We start from the raw sequence: 14882 nt of genomic DNA on the forward strand, positions 1-14882 counted from the left end.
GATGCATTTTGCTCACTTGGGATAGACAGGAGGACAGGAATGACGGGATCCCTTCATTCTGCAGAATGCATCCAACAGGGAAGGTGCTGAGCCTGGTAGTGTCCATCACCTGCCAAACATCAAACTCTCTTCTAAAGACAGAGAAACCACAGAGAACTGGAAGGTTCTGTGCAAAATATGGGATTTTCTCAGAGAGTTGTGAGGGGGGATCCATTTCAGAGCCACCACATCGAGCATGGCCATCACCTGGGCAAAGATCAGCCAGGTTTCAAGGTCGCCACTTGTCAATAATGGAAAGTAATGGCACCGTTAGGCATCAAACTCTATATTCAGTAATCTCAGCTTGGTTCACAGCCATCAATAAGCTCAGCCTTGCAATCAAGGAAGGTCAGGAGTGCTCTCCTCATTGCATATGGGGTGAGACACAGAAACATTCAGAATTTACCTCTGTAACGAGGTTACAGCCAAGCGAGCAGGGGCAGGGTAGGGGCAGTCCTGCCTCCCTGCTCTCTAGCTCACCAACATCGCTGGGTGTACCAGAAAACAGGCAATGCTGTACGAGACTTACCTTGGAAATTCCCATTTACAGCATCATTTGGCATAATTATAAAATCATGGCCATGAAGAGATAGATGAAGATGCTTTGCTGTGTATCTAAACCTGCTTTGCAAAATCACCCTGATCCAGCACAATCCCTATTCAGATACCTTCTACAAGCATGAAAATGGGCAACTTGTATTTGCTCTTTACCAGGCCAAAAACCTCCCACACATCCTCAAAGACCAGATTTTTGAGCAGCAGCAGCAAAGGCAGCTCCAGTATGCCACCTTCAGTGTCCTGAGCACCCTTCGAGGTCTACCCCATCCAAAGCAAACCGTACAAATGATCATTTGCATCCCCTGGGTCAGCAAGACTGCAGGACCTGCCTATCTCAAAGCTACACTGAACTGGCTTGTGTCCCTTCCCTCATAAGAACCAAACAGGGCAGGATTTTTATGATTATTTATTATCTGTGAAGTGCCAGCAGTGTCCTGACTCTGTACAAGATGCGACTGCTGGACTTACAAAAAGAAAAAGCACTGTGGCCAAAATAATTTAGCCTGAAAAAAGTTAACAAACATGTTCTCAGGAAGCTCTCAGGCACTGCCCATCCCGAGGACATATCAAGGTGCCAATGTGAACCACCCAAACTAGGCAGACATGTAGCTCATTTCTTTCACCTGTAAAGCTTAATTAGGTAGCTGTCCAAACACAGTTTGAGAATATGGCCAAAACACAAGTATGGCCTTTGATTGCTAAAACCCAATCCATTACAAGAAACATTTTTTTTTTTTCAGGTGAGGAAGCAACATTAAAAAACGCCACTACTCATGGAAGTTACAACTGCTTCCAACAAAAAACATGTAGAAAATACTGGGAGGGAGACTCTTAAAGTATCTACTAGTTTCCAGTGGAAAGGCATCAAGTCTCCCATGTTCACCAGATGGATATCAACATCTGACACGTGTTGGAAGACATCCATATCAACTCCACCAGCCTGAACTGTAAGTAGCCAAAAACAAAGCCAGACAGGACATCTGTGATGTGGTGCCGTCCGATCATGACGCGGGAAAAGCCCACGCAGAGGGCCCAGAGGACCAGCAGGATCCGGAGAGGGATGGCCAAGACCAGGTGGTTGAGGAAGAACTTGGAGAGCATGGCCGCTCGGCTGGCGTGCCCGGCTGGAAACGCATAGGTGTCCATGGTCAGGTAGTCCAACAAGCCAGGGTTGATGTCATACGGGCCCTTCCGCTTGGCCAGCTTCTGCAAACCAGCCACAATCATGATGTCCAGGAGCAGGGCTACAAAGGGAGAGAGGAGGAAGGAAAGGTCAGAGACAGAAGCAGAGTCAAGGGCAATTTTCAAGGGAGAACATTCAAGGATTGTCGCTGTCTTTAAATAAAGGTTTGGGTTCAGTTCCAGCCGCGTGTTCACAGTTCAGCTGCACACAGACCGCCCCATCCTCAGATCACCCAAAGGTTAATTAACCCTCCCAGTTCATTCATGGAGAAGACGAGTACCATTATCACCATCTCACAGAGGAGAAACCCAAACTGCGGAGGCAAGTGATCCGCCTGGGGAGGAAGAAAGCAACTGGAAAGGCTAAAATTAAGACTCTTTTGGCCCTCAAACCGCTGGACTGTGTGTCTCTGTTTCTGTCTTCCACCCCATGCTTTAGAAACCTCATGCAGGAAGGATGTATCCCTGCCTGGAGTGGCTCCGTGCCGCTGTGACCAGGCTGCAGTGAGCAGTTGGTGGGAGGAAAGGTGCCACTTTCTGGTGGTGTCCCTTGTCCTCTCCCAAGCCCACCACCTCCCTCCTGCCCAGAGCCAGCCAGCAGGGTCTCACTGCACTGGCAGATTTCACTAAGAGGAGAGCGGTGAGCCAAGGAGAAAGCCATGGAATAAAGAAAAAGGGCTCCTGCGTTAGAAACAGCACCTCGGTGTGCTGAAGCAGAGGGCAGGCAACATCCTCCTAGATGTCTCCCACCTGTCCCTCTCCCTTTGCTGAAGCGCTGAACACCTACGAGCCACTTCTAGTTTCTACTTGCCTCTCGCTTTCTCCCTGTGAGTCACCCCATGCACCCCCTTCCCTGCACAGACATGGCTGGGGGGAACACAGCGCCCAGCCTGAGGGGGGGAACACACCGCCCAGCCTGAGCAAACCCAGGCTTGTGGCAGCAGAGGGACCATCCCTGCAGCTGCAGATCTCAACACCAAATCACCTTTCTTCCCTAACTGCTTTGGGAGTGAAACCCATCAGCACTTGTCTTCATCATCCTCCTCTTCATCCCACCCCTCTTTGCCCCAGCCGACAGGTATTGTCATTTCTGTTTCCTAGCATTGATTTTATTTTTCTATAATCCCCTCATCTGCTTTTCCCCAGCCCTCCTAATTAGTCAGAGTGCTGATTTCAGCTCCTTGCAGCGATGACAAGGAAATATATACCATCATGAGCAGAGCCTGCTCCCTCGGCAGGAAGGCGAGGGGCCAGTTGCCTGGTTCCTGGGCCCTGATAAAGACCGTTCCTTGAGAGCTGACAAGGTTTCAGGAGGATGGATGGGAGTGCGGCAGCGGCAGGGATGGGAAATGAGACGGCAGCTCATCGAAGGCAGGCAGCTCCTCCTGGCAGGAGCTGGGAAGTGAGGAGCAGTCACGGCGGCTCTGCTCGCCCGCTTCCCACAGCGTGCCACCTCTGTGCAGCCAGCCCCCGGCACCGCTTTGGGAAGGAGGTGATATTTATCCTGGCCAAACTCTCTCCTCGTGGGAGGGCTACTTTTCTTTCTTATCTGCCGAGCATCTTGCATGGGGAAGGGGGATAGCAGGACCTCCCCGGACCTCTTGTCTACCAGGTCTGACCTGAGCCACTCTGGGCTCTCAGAGCTGCGGGGCGAGAATGGAACAGAGGAAAAGGTCTGGGCAGCAGCTCCTTGCTACTGGGAACAGCAGCCCAGGCAGCAGCAGGACTCCAGCTCAAACATGACAAGAAGCACTGACACAAAGGGAAGGCTCATAGGTGGCACCGAAACGAGGTGGTGACGCTGCAGGTGGCAGGGGGATGCACGGAGGCTGGTCATGATGTAGCAGCAGCGATGGGCTCAGGAGGACAAGGACAGGCAGGGACTCCGCACAGAACCTGCCCGATGTGCCCAGCAGACGGGGAGAGAGCAGGGAGAGGTCCACAGCCCACACCGGGGGACCCTAGCACTCAGCAAAGCAGTTCTCTGCATTTTGAAATTTGCTGGTAATTTTTTTAAGGGGCTGGCCTGTGGGGGGAGAAAGGGAGGGAGGTGTTTCAGACACAGGCTGCAGAGCCCTGGAGCAGCCACTCGCCATGGTTTCCTGTTAAGGCCAAATGTGGTCAGCATGGCTCAAGGGTAACGATATGCTGGGGCTGGCTGGCCATGATGGGGTCATCTCACTGTGGCCAGGCAGCTGCACGGCTCTGCTCACGCTGGGCTTCCTAAATCACCCCCAGCCTGACTTGTCACCTCATCAAGGTGACCCCCCCGCGGCCCCGATTCAGCAAAGTGCTTGGGGAGCTGATTTTCAGCGCTCATCAGCTGCATTGCCCATCAGTCCCATCTCACCCCGGACAAGAGCTGGGCGATAGCCAAAGCTCTGGGACACAATCCTGGGAGCCCAGACTCGCGCATTTGTTTCTGAGAGATGATACACCAGCGCTGCCAAGAGAAAACTGGCCCAAGCTGCTTCTGCTGAAGTCAGCAGCTTATTGCATTGCTGAGGAGCCCAGCCAGGACTCAGGAATCAGCCTGGGCACCCCAAAGAATCCCCAGTATCTCCTCCATGGTGTTCGATATAACCACTGCAGACTATTCCCCAACAAATCTGCCTGTAGATTAGTAGCACAAATGTCATGTGCCTTAGTGACACGTGGTGTTCACCACTGTCCGTCAGTATTTTGCACTTACAAGATTTTTTTACGGTCAAAGGTGATGTCAGGGCAACTTGGGGGATGCAGGCGTGTGTGCACAGAGGTGTTCAGGGCATGGAGAACAAGCCAAAGAGCTGTTTTAATAATCCTTTCATTCAAAAGATTAATAAAATAGGCCTTCAGTACTGCTAGGTTTGATTTTTGTCAAATGATGCACACAAAGCAGAAAGCCTCGTTTGCCCACATTTCAGGATCTGAAGGCATGACAGCATTAAAACTGGGGGTTAATTTGCCGTTAAAAGAAAAAAAAAAACAAAGATCCATCCGTCTGGTGCTTTTTCTGTCACTTCCCCTTGCACTTTCTGTTCCTTCCATGAAGCAACTTATTTACGAGACAGCCCCCGCAGCCTGCCCTGCCCTGGCCCCCGAGGCACGGGGGGTCCCAGCACCCTCACCCAGCTCTGGGTCTCAGCAGGGCCCCTGCAAAGCCCCGTGTCCCTGCCCTCTGCTGCTGCTGCAACCAGGCACTGCCAGAGTGAATCAGCACGCGGCACGGCTGCCAGCAGCCCATCCTTCAGAAACAGATACAGACCGTGCATCGCTCAGCAACCCCGGCCCGGGCCCTATTCCCTTGCAATTTCTTCATCTACATACCCGTGTGGACTTTGGCTCGCTTGCTTTTTCCCCCTTAATGCAAACCAAACCCTCCCTCCTCAGGCGGGTACATCCACGCCAGCGTCATGCAGTTAAGGGGTTAACTTTCTTATAGTCATCCTTGGTGGGCCCAGCTGCAGGTGGGTGTCTGCACTGGGAACGGTGCCTGCTGGCTACCAAAACAGTTTCATCCGAAGCCCCTTAGCCTTGCACCTGCCAGCACAGCCCCAGCCACCTGCAAACCGGCACTGTCACCTTCCGTCTGCCCTTCCCCTGTCCCTTCCGCAGAGACGTGCAAATCCTTCAGGCTGACCTGACTGAAGGCTGGAGGAAACACAGCCCTGGGAGAGACTGCAGAAGGAGCCTGGAGCTGATTTACCAGCCCACACTTGCCCAGCGCTGCTCTCTGGAGACAGAGAGGGCTGTCAGAGGCGTAGCAGTGATGGTGGAGTGCCACCTGACCAAGAGGTGAGATGAGAGGAGCAAGAAGTTTTAATTTTAAGCATTTTTTCATCATGTCTTTCCTCTCCCCCAGATCCAGGGAGCATTGGATTTAAAACAGAGGCAGCATTGGGTGTAAAATCCAGGTAGCGCTGGATTTAAAAGAGCAAAGGAAGGATTAGCTCTTGCCCATCACTCCTTGCACATTTTTCTGAAAAAGATCCAGAATTTCCCCCTTGACCTGGTGTTAAGGGAGACAATCCTTCAGATATCCACTGCAAAGCCATCTGATTGCAAAAAGCTCTCTTAACATCTAAAACTTCCTTAAAGCACAAACCCAAAGAGCAAGTCTTGTCTGCCTGCGACAATTTTAGCATCAGAGATCACCTTGGTATTGTAAATAGCCAACATCTGGCATCAGATGCACAGTAAATGAGCTGAAAGTGAGCCCCCTGGGCAGACGCTTTATATCTATTAATAAGAAAAGGAAAACAATTATCTGCCTTGCTCCTACCACCTAATGTTAGAGGCCCATTAAGAGCAGAGAGGCGAGCACTGTGCAGGCAAGGCACAAGGACGAATCTGAAGCACCGTCACAGCAGAACCAAGTCAAACCCCAAAGCTCGTATTTAAGAGAAGCCAAAACAGCTGGACATCCCCCATCACAGTAAGGTCCTTTCTGTCCCAGTGCCCGAGGTGCCATCTCTGCTGCCATCCCTTATGGAGGGGGGGGCTGAAAGGGGGTGAGGATGGGGTGAGCACCCTCCGGGGGCATCGCCTGCCCCAGGTCAGAGCCCGGCAGCGTCTCCAGGGACAGAGGCAGATTCCAGCTGAGATGTTTATGTAAACATGTTATCAAAACCGCAGCTGAAAAACAACCTGGGGGCAGTGCTGGGGGCAGGGCGGGGGAGGAAAAATGGAGAAAGCCAAAAAAGCCCTTGGCCTCATCTGCTCCTGCAGCCATGACTCACATGACTTCACGCACATGGGGCTGCTGGGATGAGACAAGGCTGCTCTCCAGAGCCCAGCCTGCGAGACTGGGATCAGAAACAGAGTCACAAGCTGCACTCAGCCTCCCAGAACTGTGGCTGAACATGCAGGGAGAGGAAAAAGGGGAAATAAATGCCCAGGAACAAAGAGCAATCCTACCTCATGAGCTCAGGAGGCACCCAAGCGCGGGAGATGTGCATTGGACAACCCCCTCTGCCCAGTCCTGGCACCATTACAAGGCAGAGCCAAGCTGGTGATAACTCATCGCCTGGGTTTCAGAGCCTGTAGTCTGCTCTGATCCGGGTCCCACCGTGCTGGAGGCCACACCAACCCCACTGAGGTGGCACATGCGCCCCACCACAGACACCAAGGCCACGTGTAGGGCCAAGGCTGCCTTTGAAGGTCCTGTATTTCCCAGATTAGCCAACCCCACTCAGGAGTGAACCCTGGACAAATGTCACTGTTCCCAGGAAACAGTTTCTTTTGCTTCATAATTAGAATTCATAATTTGTTTTCCATTTTTCTTTTTACTTACATGGCCCTTCCTACTGCTTCTGAACTTCCCGAATCTCCCGCAGGCATTAGGCTCCCTGACCTGGAAAATGAGCTGTTTGCAGCCTTGACTAGTTGACATTAATGAAAGATGCAGGTTTCAAAAGCATCTTCACACTCTCTCCAGTGGAGCTGGTGGCAGCTGGAAGAGGTCCACTCCTCTGGAAGTGAACTCCTCCACTCCATTTTCTTCCCCAAATGTGGTGCTATTAGGTGTAAGAGCTGACAAAAGGCACAGATGGCATGACACATTGAAAAACCAATGAATCAGACACTGCGGTGTTTTGGGGGGAGCTTATTTTTTGGCTGAACAAGCAGCAGCGTGGGGTAAGTGGCCACGGGGAGGTGAAAAAATGGTGGAAAGAAGCACTGTGCAATTAATTTAAAAAAACCCAACCAACAACTAAATATAGACCCGCTATATCCTAGATGATTAGAAACAGCCCTGAGTGCAAACACAGGTTGTCTGGAGCTCTCCCCTTGGAAATACTGTGCCCCTGGGAGCTGGGCAGTTTGTACATCAAGTTACTGAGCGGGGCTGCCTCACTGGGGTCTGCTCAGGCTGGGGACGAGACGCAGGCGAGAGGGTGAGCACAGTGAAAAGGGCTCATGTTGATGGGGAAAATGAGCTGAGCAGCCCCCAGGATGGCTCAGCTGCCTCCCAGAAGGGCTCCGACAGCTCCCAACGCCCCTGTACGCTCTGGCAGCAGCACAGGCAACGTCAGCACGTCCCAGCACCACGCACACGTCCCATGCACAAGCACAACGGCACCGTACGGGATGAGCTGGAGGAAGAAAACAGCCTTGGGCTGATGATCAACAGCATCTGCCAGCCCACAAACACTGGGCTCCTCGCTCAGACTCTGGGCTGCTTAGGCTTGTATTTATACCCCGCTGCCTTCAATAAGGCAAATTGGCCAAAAAAAAGAATTGGGGCTGATTCTGTGGTGCTCAAAGGGCTTCCAACCACTGTACCTCACAGTGCGTTAGGCCCGAATCAGGTATGTCTGCCAGTATCCCTCTATAAACAGAAATGGAGAGCCAGACCAGAACTACGTTCCAGGTGAAAACATGGAGATTTCTTCAAGGGGAGGAAAAAAATTCTCTGCTGCCACCCCCATCCTCCACCAAGCCCGGCCCGGAGCAGGGTACCCCATGGGCTCTCCGGGCCCGCTGCTCCCCCACGACTCACCTCACTGCCCAACACTCCTCCACTTTCCTCTTCCCAACCATTGCTCCTGTCAAGGCGTGTTAGAGGCAAACACACTCACCCATCTCTTGGGGTCTCCCTTCGGGCCAGAGCCTGGCTCAGCTTCTCTAGCAGGGCTGGCTCTGCCTGAGTGAAACAGCTACTGTCCCCTTTGAGCTACAGGCAGGGGCACGGGAAGCCGTTCCCAGAGTGACAGACATAAGGATGACTCATTTCCCATGTTTATTCCCCCTCTTCCCATTCAACAACCCTTGCACTTCTTTTCTCTTTCACTCTGCATTCAGGCTCTGGAACATTTTGCCTGCTTGCTCTGCGCAAGGGTTGGATTTCAGCTTACTGCAGTTTCCCCAAGGGCTGCACAATGATGGCTGCAGGGCTCGCAGCATCCTCACCACCAAGCAGCCAGCCAGGACCTGAGCTCCTCAATGCTGCCCGGTACCAGGGGGCTGATCAGACCACAGGTTCAGACCCTGCGTGGGTCCCTGGAAATACACCCCCCCTGCCTGCTCCAGCCACAGACAAACGGGTCCCAGCCTGTCACTGACTGTCCTTTATCTGAAGGGACACTGCAGACTTGCGAGCCTGCCCTTCAGGGAACAGCACACACTTGCTACAGAGGAAGCAAGCGAGGAAGGGAGGGGGGGCAGGGAAACCAGGGGAGCTGGACATGGCTTGCTGTTCAGAGATGCCTGAGCTCATCAGCTGTAAAGGGATGAAAGGTGAGGATGGCACCCACCGAAGGACCAGGGACTTTAACTGCTGTATCCGGGCAGGACAACAAGAGGCAGATTAACAGCCTGGTGTGATGAAGAGGAATATTTAATGCCAGGCTCGACCTGTGTCTAGATGCTGGATGCAGAGAGTGGGCATCTGTGTTCTTCCCTCTGCCTGGCACCTGCCATGGGTCAGTCGTGTTGGGTTACTTGACATTTAAATGTTTGTGCCTTGCTGGGCAGATGTGCTGAGATCTCAGTGGGCACTGGCAGGGCTGGGAGGGGAGCAGGACAGGGGCTGAGCCTCCTCCGTGTGCCAGGTTTTCCAAGGAGGGGAAAAAAACAGGGCACCAGCTCCCAAGCTACTCTCCCCTTCCCCACTGAAACGTCGTCTGTCCTGTCTAGCTCAGAAAATCCCCAGCCTCACAGTGGGAAAATGAAAGGGAAAAAATCTTCACATCTGGCCCCAAACCATCTCTGGAGCTCTCGGCTTAGCAAGCTCTGCTGCATACAGACTGATCCATCTGCCATGCAACTCCCCAGCCTCTCTGCTGGGTCTGGGCTGCCGAGCCCTGAGGCTCCACAGGATGAGCTTGTCTGGACTGCCTGGGCATTTAATCTACTCAGTGACCTTTACCAGCAGTGGACTGCACTACCTGGATTTCCACCACATGGACTCCAAAGCAAAGCGTGACAATACCTGCAGCACCTCTGTATTGTTAGAGCAGGATCAGCAGGGTCTCGAGGGGCCTGGTGGAGGCATTTCTCTCTCTTTCCTTCCCAATCTACCACTTTCCTGCCAATCTGGTCTTGCTTGGAAGCTCCCGGGGTGTGACTGCAGAGTCCTGGCCACATATATGCATATATAAATATATATATATATATATGTAATATATATATGGCTCAGGATAAAGTCACAGCCCTGCAGGGGACTATGCCTCAGAATAACATGGCTTGGTTCCTGGTCAGACTAAAGCTAGGGCAGTATTCAGGGAGAAGGTTGCAGAGAGTAAGAACTGCCTTCCTGCTGACCTTCAGGAGTGGAGAAATGACCCTGGGCTCCCCTCCTTTCCTCCTCCTGTGACAAGCCACCCAATCCTCAGCCTGCCCTGCTGCTCGTGACAATACATCCACAGCCCGTGGCATTGCTTTACTTGACGGCAATAAATGCTTAGTGACAGCACCAAAGAGCCAGCCTGCCCCTCAGAAGTGGGATGCAGAGCCAGGTGGTGAAGGATGAGGACTGGGACCTGTGTCACTAAGACAGCAGGCAAAGAGGAGACCAGGGTTTTCTCTTCTCCTAGTCTGAATAACTGTTTCAGAAAGCTATGACCAAAGCAGAACCAGTTAATGGCTGCTATTTCAAACCAAGCACAAATACATATTTTATGTGCAAGGGTTAACCAAGCAGATACCTTCTGACAGCAAAGGCACACTGCTGGACTGCAGATAACTAAAGAAGGTGGTGATTTGGCTCTAAATGCAATAAATGGACTTTACCAGAGAGACAACTTTGGTTAGCTGACCATATTCCATCCCCATCGCAGTAAGAAGGTGCCTGGACGTGGAAAGACCATCAGCTTAACAACATCAATCTGTTTAGCTTAATAAATAGGAGGTGAAGAAATTACTTGAGCACTATCCAAAATATTGAAAGGCAGAAGAGATGTTGGCTAAAAGAGCTATTCAGCTGAAAAGACAAGAGTATGCAGATGCAATGAAGGGAAGAGAAGAGTCAAACTAAAAGCAAGTCACTTGTGGGAATACCTACCACTGCAGTAATACAGAAATGGTTCTGACAAGTTCACCCTCACTTGTAATTGTACATCAGATCGAGTGTTTGGGTTTTTTCCCTTAACAAATTGAACAGGAATAAATTAAGGGATGTGCTACAGCCTGTTTTTTTGCCGTGGGTTAGATCAATGATCCAAATGTTCTTTGCTGGCTTTGCAGTCAATGAATCACTAAATTTGGATCCACATCCTCACCAGATGGATCAGAACCAGAAACAGAGGTACTGCTTCCCCCAGGGTTTAATGGAGTTTCTGACTGGTTTTGAAGCAGATCTGGGAATTTTAGTGAAAGTTTTATATCTTTTTTTTTTTTTTTTTTTTTTTTCCCCTGAAAGACCAATTGCAAGGTTCAAATGATTTTCTAAGCACCTCAGATTTCAGGAAATGCTTGTGATGGCAAAGAAAAGCTTGAAGGGTCCTAAGAGTTCCAACACTGGCAGACAAATAAAATGTACTCTAAAACTGGTGGGTTTCCTGAGTTTTGATTTTCTCAGTTTGGCTGGGGGGGTACAGACTTTCTTCCTGACTCTTCACCAGACAGGGCTGGCAATGCTGAGATAGTCTTCCTGAAAGCACATTCTGGCAGCAGGCTTTTTACAGTGGGCACAGATAGATGCTTTCTTCCATCTTTTCAGTAACAGACTGAGCGTGCATCTCTGGCTGTTTGGCATTCACTGGAAAAGATTATGATGAGAAGAAGAATCAATAAATTCCATCACAGATGACAAACATGGAGGGAAAACATTGCTTGGGGTTCCTAATCAACATCTGCAGTTGGGATGGATGGAGCATCCCAGGGTCAGACCCCCTCACCTGAAATGCTCCCACATGTGTTGGCAAAGTTCCTGCCAAAAGCTCCTCAGGCGCAAGTGCCCCCCCCCCCCCCCATCTGCAGTGGTGCTTCTGCCAGGTTCCCAGTCCCATTTCAGCAGTCTCCTGTCTCCTTGCCTTGAAAGCCTGATTGCAAATCCTAAACAAGTGCTCTATGATGGGCTGGCTCCCTGCCCAGAGACTGCATCAGAAATTCTGCTTGATGTATCAAACTCTCAGCAAGCAGGGGGAAGGGAGGAGATCCAGGGGAGGTAGGGAAGGGGTACCAGAGACAACCCCACCTTCCCACTTCCCAGGAGACCGGGAAAGCACCAGGAGGTTCCCTTCCCTTTGAACTGTCCCTACCCAGGGGGATTTACACCACATCCTGATGGATTTGATTCAGTGGAAAAGAGCAGCAAGAGGGACCAAGGATGCCAGACACAGCATTCCTATTTACTCATGAGACCCCACTTCTCATGGGATCTGCCTCCAGCCCCCCACTCCCCAGCAGACTCCCTCCTCCATCAGCAATGCAGGTATCACGGCAGCAGCTGCTCAGATATTTGCTGTTCCTGACTGCAATCTTAAATATCAAACCAAGGCCACGCTCCCAGCAGAGATCTGCTCCGTGGGGTGACAAGAGTCCTGCTGCGGAAGCTCTGGCAAGAGAGGCTCAGGGCACCTTGGTCAGTCCCACAGTCAGCGTTGTCTACTCAGAGGGCAAAGTGGAGCTTTTTGGAGGCTGCCAGACCCTACAGAGCTGTCAAGTCATGTTGTGAATTATTCCTTCACACAATTTAACTATTTTCTTTCTTGGCAGGCGGAGAAGAGGGATGGGCGTAGTGTGTCTAGGCAAGGAAGCAAGACTTCGGAAACCCCACGAGTTGTCCCCGGGCATTCGAGTTCAGGAGACCTGGAGATGTGCAGGGCTGAGTTTTCAGAGTGTCCACCTGATACTCAAAGTTTCTATGCAACCTGGAGGTGGCTTTGCATTTGGCCTCCTCCCATGGCAACAGAAGGGCGAGAAAACCTTTCCTGTTTTTAAGTCAAAGGTGGCATTATATCTTTGTAAGGATCTCAAATATTTTGGAGTCAAAGAGGTTAGTTTTCAGGCTCCAAAACTGTCAAAGGCTCTTGGGTCAGGAGACATCTGGAAACTGTGCTGGTTGATGTTAGTCACCTACTATTTCATCCTCGTGCCCTTTTAAACGGAGTTTCTTTTCTCAGTGAGAGGTTGACCCAGCGCCCCGAGGAGCCCCTGGAAGAACTGCTGACGTCGGCAGGCTCCGCATCACGCCGATGCTATTCTGGCTTCTTCGCTGCAATGGCCTCCCTTCATTAGATGTCACAGCACGAGGACAGTCTCTTTCAAAGGCAGAGGGGAGAAAAGGCAGCTACCACTGTGCTTTTCAAGCCAGTTCAGTGCAAGCTTCGCCCTCTCTAAAAGATGAACTTGTGAAAAAAAAACAAACCTGGGGCCATGTTGCAGAGCCCGTGATGCATCGCAGTTGGCCCCTGCGGACAGGACATCCCTCTCCTGAGGTGCCTCTGAAATAAAATGTCCCTACATCCGCTCAGAAGGCTCCCTAAGAAGCAAAGGCCTAAATCCATTGTTTTCAATTTCTCTTACCAACCAAAAGCGGGAGTTCCAATGGCTGTTTTTTGGGGGAGGGTGAAACACTAGGGTGGATCAGAGCCAGAAGAGATAGTAATTAGACACACGTTAAAATACCATAACTGGTCCCCATGCCAAAGGCAGAAGAGCAAGAAGAGCAAGGTCCTCAGGTTGGGGGCAGGATCTAAGGCAAGTCACAGCCAGAGCTCAGCCTGGTCACTGTGGGACATCAGTCCACATGGCTGGGATGGGCCCTGCTCAACTGAGAAGGAAACTCCTTTAACACGTCCCATCCTCCAGAAACAAGGACACCGACCACAGCACAGGAAAGGACTAGCAGGAGAGACAGAAGGATCCCAGTCCGTCTGCACAGCCTCTGGGTCAAATTAGCGCATGGAAATGGGGACAGCAGCAAGAAAGGTCCTCAAGGGAAGGAGGATGCGAGATCAAACCGCAGCAGGGAAGGAGACAGGACTCCATCACGCGGCGGCTGAGATGTGGAGCCGGGGTCTGTTCAAGAAGGTGGTGAGGGGATGGAAATCTTTTTTTCTCAAGGATATCCTCAGGAATTGATCCAGATACCAAAGATTTAAATATTTATGTTTCCCCACCTATCAAACCACCAAAACAGATGACCATAGATTAAATAAAAGACATTGCTGCTGGTATCTACCTGCACATCACACACACTCCATTGGGCTGACTGGACAGCCCTTCACCATGCAGGACCGGGGACCTGCCCCTACTCCGTGGGTGTCACCAGCTACCAGGATTACTCCATCCCTCTTAGACAACTTTTTGCTGCATCCATCACCCATAGTACCCACGACCAAGACAGCCGATAAGTGCAGTATTTTCCCTAAAGGTCACTCCCTGCTTCCTGACCACATTGGCGGCTGGGAGCAGTCAGAGGAGGAGTCCCAGTACCGCTGCCCCTTGTGACCAGGGCTGGGCTTTCCCGGTGGGGAGGGAGGTTTGCCACTCACCTAGCAGCAGGTTCATGAGGACCTCTTGGCCTGCCAGCGTGCTGCTCTTCACCAAGCAGATGAGCGTACCCGCAATCCAGGGAATTCCGTGCCCCGTTATCCCCAGGAGGTTAATCATGGAGCGGGCACCACCCCAGGAGGAGGCTCTGTTGGCACACACTCCCAGCCTCTTGGACATGCAGATATCGATGGCCAGCAGAGAGTTGAAGGCGATTCCCTTGAAGGAGGGGTTGAGCTGCATGCAGTCCTCTTCGGGCAGCTGCTGCGACTGCCTCCGCTCCTTGGGGTTGCTGTTCTGGGCACCAGCTGCCCCGGCCTGGCCGCTCTGCTTTCTGCCGGAGCTCCTGCTCTCCTGGTTCCCCTTCAAGGGCTGATTCAGGGAGAGGAACTCAGCCCTGTTGAGGACATTGTTCCTGTCTCTTGCCCTGGACCGCGGCTGGGATGCTGGCATTGCAGTCTCTCTTTAGCACAACCTGCTTTGCAAATACCGGGAAGGAGAGAAATTCCTCTTCTCCCTGCAGAAAGCTTCCCCCACTCCCACCCTCACGAGCCGTGAATTTGGGACGCTACAAAGGTTCCCCTCTGTTGCAGTTGCCCCCAGCACAGACTGCAGCTGTTAAATATAGAGTAAGGAATGCACATGGCTGTTTACTTCATGGGCCTAGCAAGCTTGGAAGGAAA

General features: G+C 51.7%; 1 protein-coding gene across 2 annotated transcripts; it reads right to left on the reverse strand.

Annotated features, from left to right (window-relative positions):
* Positions 1-987: 987 nt before the first annotated feature.
* Positions 988-14882, reverse strand: PLPP7 (phospholipid phosphatase 7 (inactive)). 2 transcript variants are annotated; one of them, XR_012634898.1, is made up of 3 exons: positions 14202-14882; positions 11157-11461; positions 1745-1841 (listed from the first exon to the last, which is right to left on the reverse strand). XR_012634898.1 is itself a non-coding variant. In XM_074923335.1 (2 exons), exons 1-2 carry the CDS (start codon positions 14650-14652, stop codon positions 1477-1479), a joined length of 816 nt encoding a protein of 271 aa, XP_074779436.1. In that variant the 5' UTR covers positions 14653-14882; the 3' UTR covers positions 988-1476. The 2 variants fall into 2 exon arrangements, 1 of the variants encoding a protein (XP_074779436.1); XM_074923335.1 differs by lacking the exon at positions 11157-11461 and having other exon boundaries at positions 988-1841.

This window comes from Athene noctua, chromosome 20, assembly GCF_965140245.1.
Source record: "Athene noctua chromosome 20, bAthNoc1.hap1.1, whole genome shotgun sequence".
Classification (NCBI taxonomy): Eukaryota; Metazoa; Chordata; class Aves; order Strigiformes; family Strigidae; genus Athene; species Athene noctua.